This window comes from Lottia gigantea (genome assembly GCF_000327385.1).
Source record: "Lottia gigantea unplaced genomic scaffold LOTGIsca_138, whole genome shotgun sequence".
Taxonomy (NCBI): domain Eukaryota; kingdom Metazoa; phylum Mollusca; class Gastropoda; family Lottiidae; genus Lottia; species Lottia gigantea.
In genome coordinates, this window is record NW_008707580.1 from 498,755 (window position 1) to 501,563 (window position 2,809).

The window sequence follows — 2,809 nt, forward strand, 5'->3', positions numbered from 1 at the left end:
AACTTCTTGGTATTGATTTTACAAGGATAACAACTTAGGTTTACAAGGATCCTTTCTACCAGCAGGTCCTTGACCAAACCTCTTAGTAATGATTTCACAAGGATCCTTTCTACCAGCTGGTTCTTGGTCAAACCTCTTGTTATTGATCTNTCCCAGATTATCTGTACCCATTTACTGCTGGGTCGACTGGAATAATGAGGAAAGATGTCTTATTTAAGTTTAACAAACTTTCACACTGACTGAGATAATAACACACAACCACCATTTGTTTGACATAACCAAGGAAATGACATCATGTGAAGATTTCAACACTCTAACCAACTCTGCTACAGCCTGTGTTATATGCTAGACACAAGCTCGCTAAGGGTTTCAAAATGATGGAGTATTTGTAATTTTTTTTTACCTTATTCAAAAAATTGACGTTACATCTGGATTTATTGAGGGCATCATGCACTTTATCATAATTCAATTCAAAAACACCATAGATTAGATCCTGAAAATATTAATACAGAACCTGAAACATGTTAAACAGAGTTTCACGCTATGCGATCTTCAGACAACTGACCTATTTCAGCCTGTGTTCCTTCTGAAGTTGGACAAGCAGAGATCTTCACATGTTGTTATTCAGAGTTTCACGCTATGTGATCTTCAGACAACTAAAACAGAACCTGAAACCTGTTGTTACTCAGAGTTTCACACTATGTGATCTTTAGACAATTAAAACAGAACCTGAAACATGTTGTTACTAAGAGTTTCATGCTATGTGATCTTCAGACAACAAAAACAGAACCTGAAACATGTTGTTATTCATAGTTTCACACTATGCGATCTCTAGACAACTAAAACAGAACCTGAAACATGTTGTTACTCAGAGTTTCACGCTATGTGATCTTCAGACAACTAAAACAGAACCTGAAACATGTTGTTATTCAGAGTTTCACACTGTGTGATCTTCAGACAACTAAAACAGAACCTGAAACATGTTGTTATTCAGAGTTTCACACTATGTGATCTTCAGACAACTGACCTATATCCGAACACACAGGGCCTTGGTTTATCGTCCTATACGAATGATTATACCCTATTTCCATGTCAGCTTCTCGGAACTCACAGAGCCACCGTGGCTCCCCTCTTAACTCACAGAGCCACCGTGGCTCCCCTCTTAACTCACAGAGCCACCGTGGCTCCCCAGTGTACGGAACGAAGCTTACCAGAGTATCCTTATATTCGTCTATAATCTGAACTATATCATGGTATTTTAACTGAGCTGCAAACTGACGTAAAGTTTGACCGTTCTAAAATACAAAAATAGAAATTCTTTTTACTCTCCGACCACATTAAGCTCTCATTTCAAAAATATATTAGTCATCCTTAAAGGAACAGGTTCACCATCTGTTTGACCTAACATACCTTAGTCTCAGAAACAGGAATTTTTTAGCTAAGCTAATCAGTCTTTTCTTGAGACACTGTCATTTATAGAAAAGACATCTATAGAAATAGTGAGTAAAATTCCTAGATTGAGATATTTTTAAAGGAATTATGCAATTTTACGTACATTTCTAGTATTTCTGAAGACTATTTACATATATTCAAAACTCAAATCAACCAAGCCTAAAGACTTACCCTAGTACAATCTACTTTCGTCCAATAACTGATCAGTTCTCGAATTTTATCACCGTCACGTTTTTCAACAGCTTCAAATATACCCGGCTAAAATATATTATCAGCAGAATTAAAGATAGAAGCAACCAGTTTTTACAAGGATAATAACTTAGGTTCACAAGGATCCTTTCTACCAGCTGGTCCTTGACCAAACCTCTTGGTATTGATTTTACAAGGATAATAACTTAGGTTCACATCATGTTAAGATTTCAACACTCTAACCGATTGGACTACAGTCTGTCCTAAAACAAATCATGAAGTATTCTTACCAAATATTTCTCATAAATTGTGTTCCAATATTTATTTTTATGTGGTAGTTCTGCCGCCGTTTTACCTTCCTGAAATTATACAACAGAGGACAATTTCAAAACAAGTAAACAAGCACAGTCAATTCTTATAGGTAGGTATTTGGAGGGTGGGGGCAACTCTCGAAAGCACAGGTAGGGTGAGGGTTCAATAGAAGCCAGCTGGAATTGACAACCTTGGTTTCCTTATTTTTTAGTGTCAAATTAAGCAAACTATTTGATTAATTGGTGTTTCTAATGAATTATCATGTATTCTTAATCATATTATTATGTTCTTATTGCATATAATTAAAGATGGGTTTCCTTATTTTTTAGTGTCAAATTAAGCAAACTATTTGATTAATTGGTGTTTCTAATGAATTATCATGTATTCTTAATCATATCATTATGTTCTTATTGCATATAATTAAAGATGGGTTTCCTTATTTTTTAGTGTCAAATTAAGTAAACTATTTGATTAATTGGTGTTTCTAATGAATTATCATGTATTCTTAATCATATCATTATGTTCTTATTGCATATAATTAAGAGTTTTAACCAATCATAAATGTCCATGTCTGTACAGCCTGGATAAACAAAAAAAAAGACTTTTTGACCTTTCTTGATCCGTCACTCATTGGAATTCTGCTGGTAATTCTCTTCTAATTTAGCTAATAATGAATTAATTATGGACATGTGAGACAAACTGGTATTTTTGCAAGTCATTAGAACACCTCTAATTTCTATTCATATAAGTATAAGCATTTTCATTTTCATAAATAAAAATAAGGGAACCCATCTTTAGGTTTTTCGGGGAATTACAAATTGAATTTAAATGCCAAAATAGCTTGATAACCTCTTCA

The 2,809-nt window shown here is 34.2% G+C and overlaps 1 protein-coding gene across 1 annotated transcript in view; it reads right to left on the minus strand.

Annotated features, from left to right (window-relative positions):
• Positions 1 to 2,809, minus strand: part of LOTGIDRAFT_238275 (hypothetical protein) — a 16,895-nt gene that overhangs the window by 10,816 nt on the left and 3,270 nt on the right. Inside the window, exons 4-7 of the mRNA XM_009049544.1 lie at positions 1,932 to 2,000; positions 1,624 to 1,710; positions 1,212 to 1,295; positions 404 to 493 (exon numbers count right to left, since the gene is read on the minus strand). Of these exons, the coding sequence (XP_009047792.1) occupies positions 404 to 493; positions 1,212 to 1,295; positions 1,624 to 1,710; positions 1,932 to 2,000 (330 nt within the window). The remainder of the gene's footprint in view (positions 1 to 403; positions 494 to 1,211; positions 1,296 to 1,623; positions 1,711 to 1,931; positions 2,001 to 2,809) is intronic.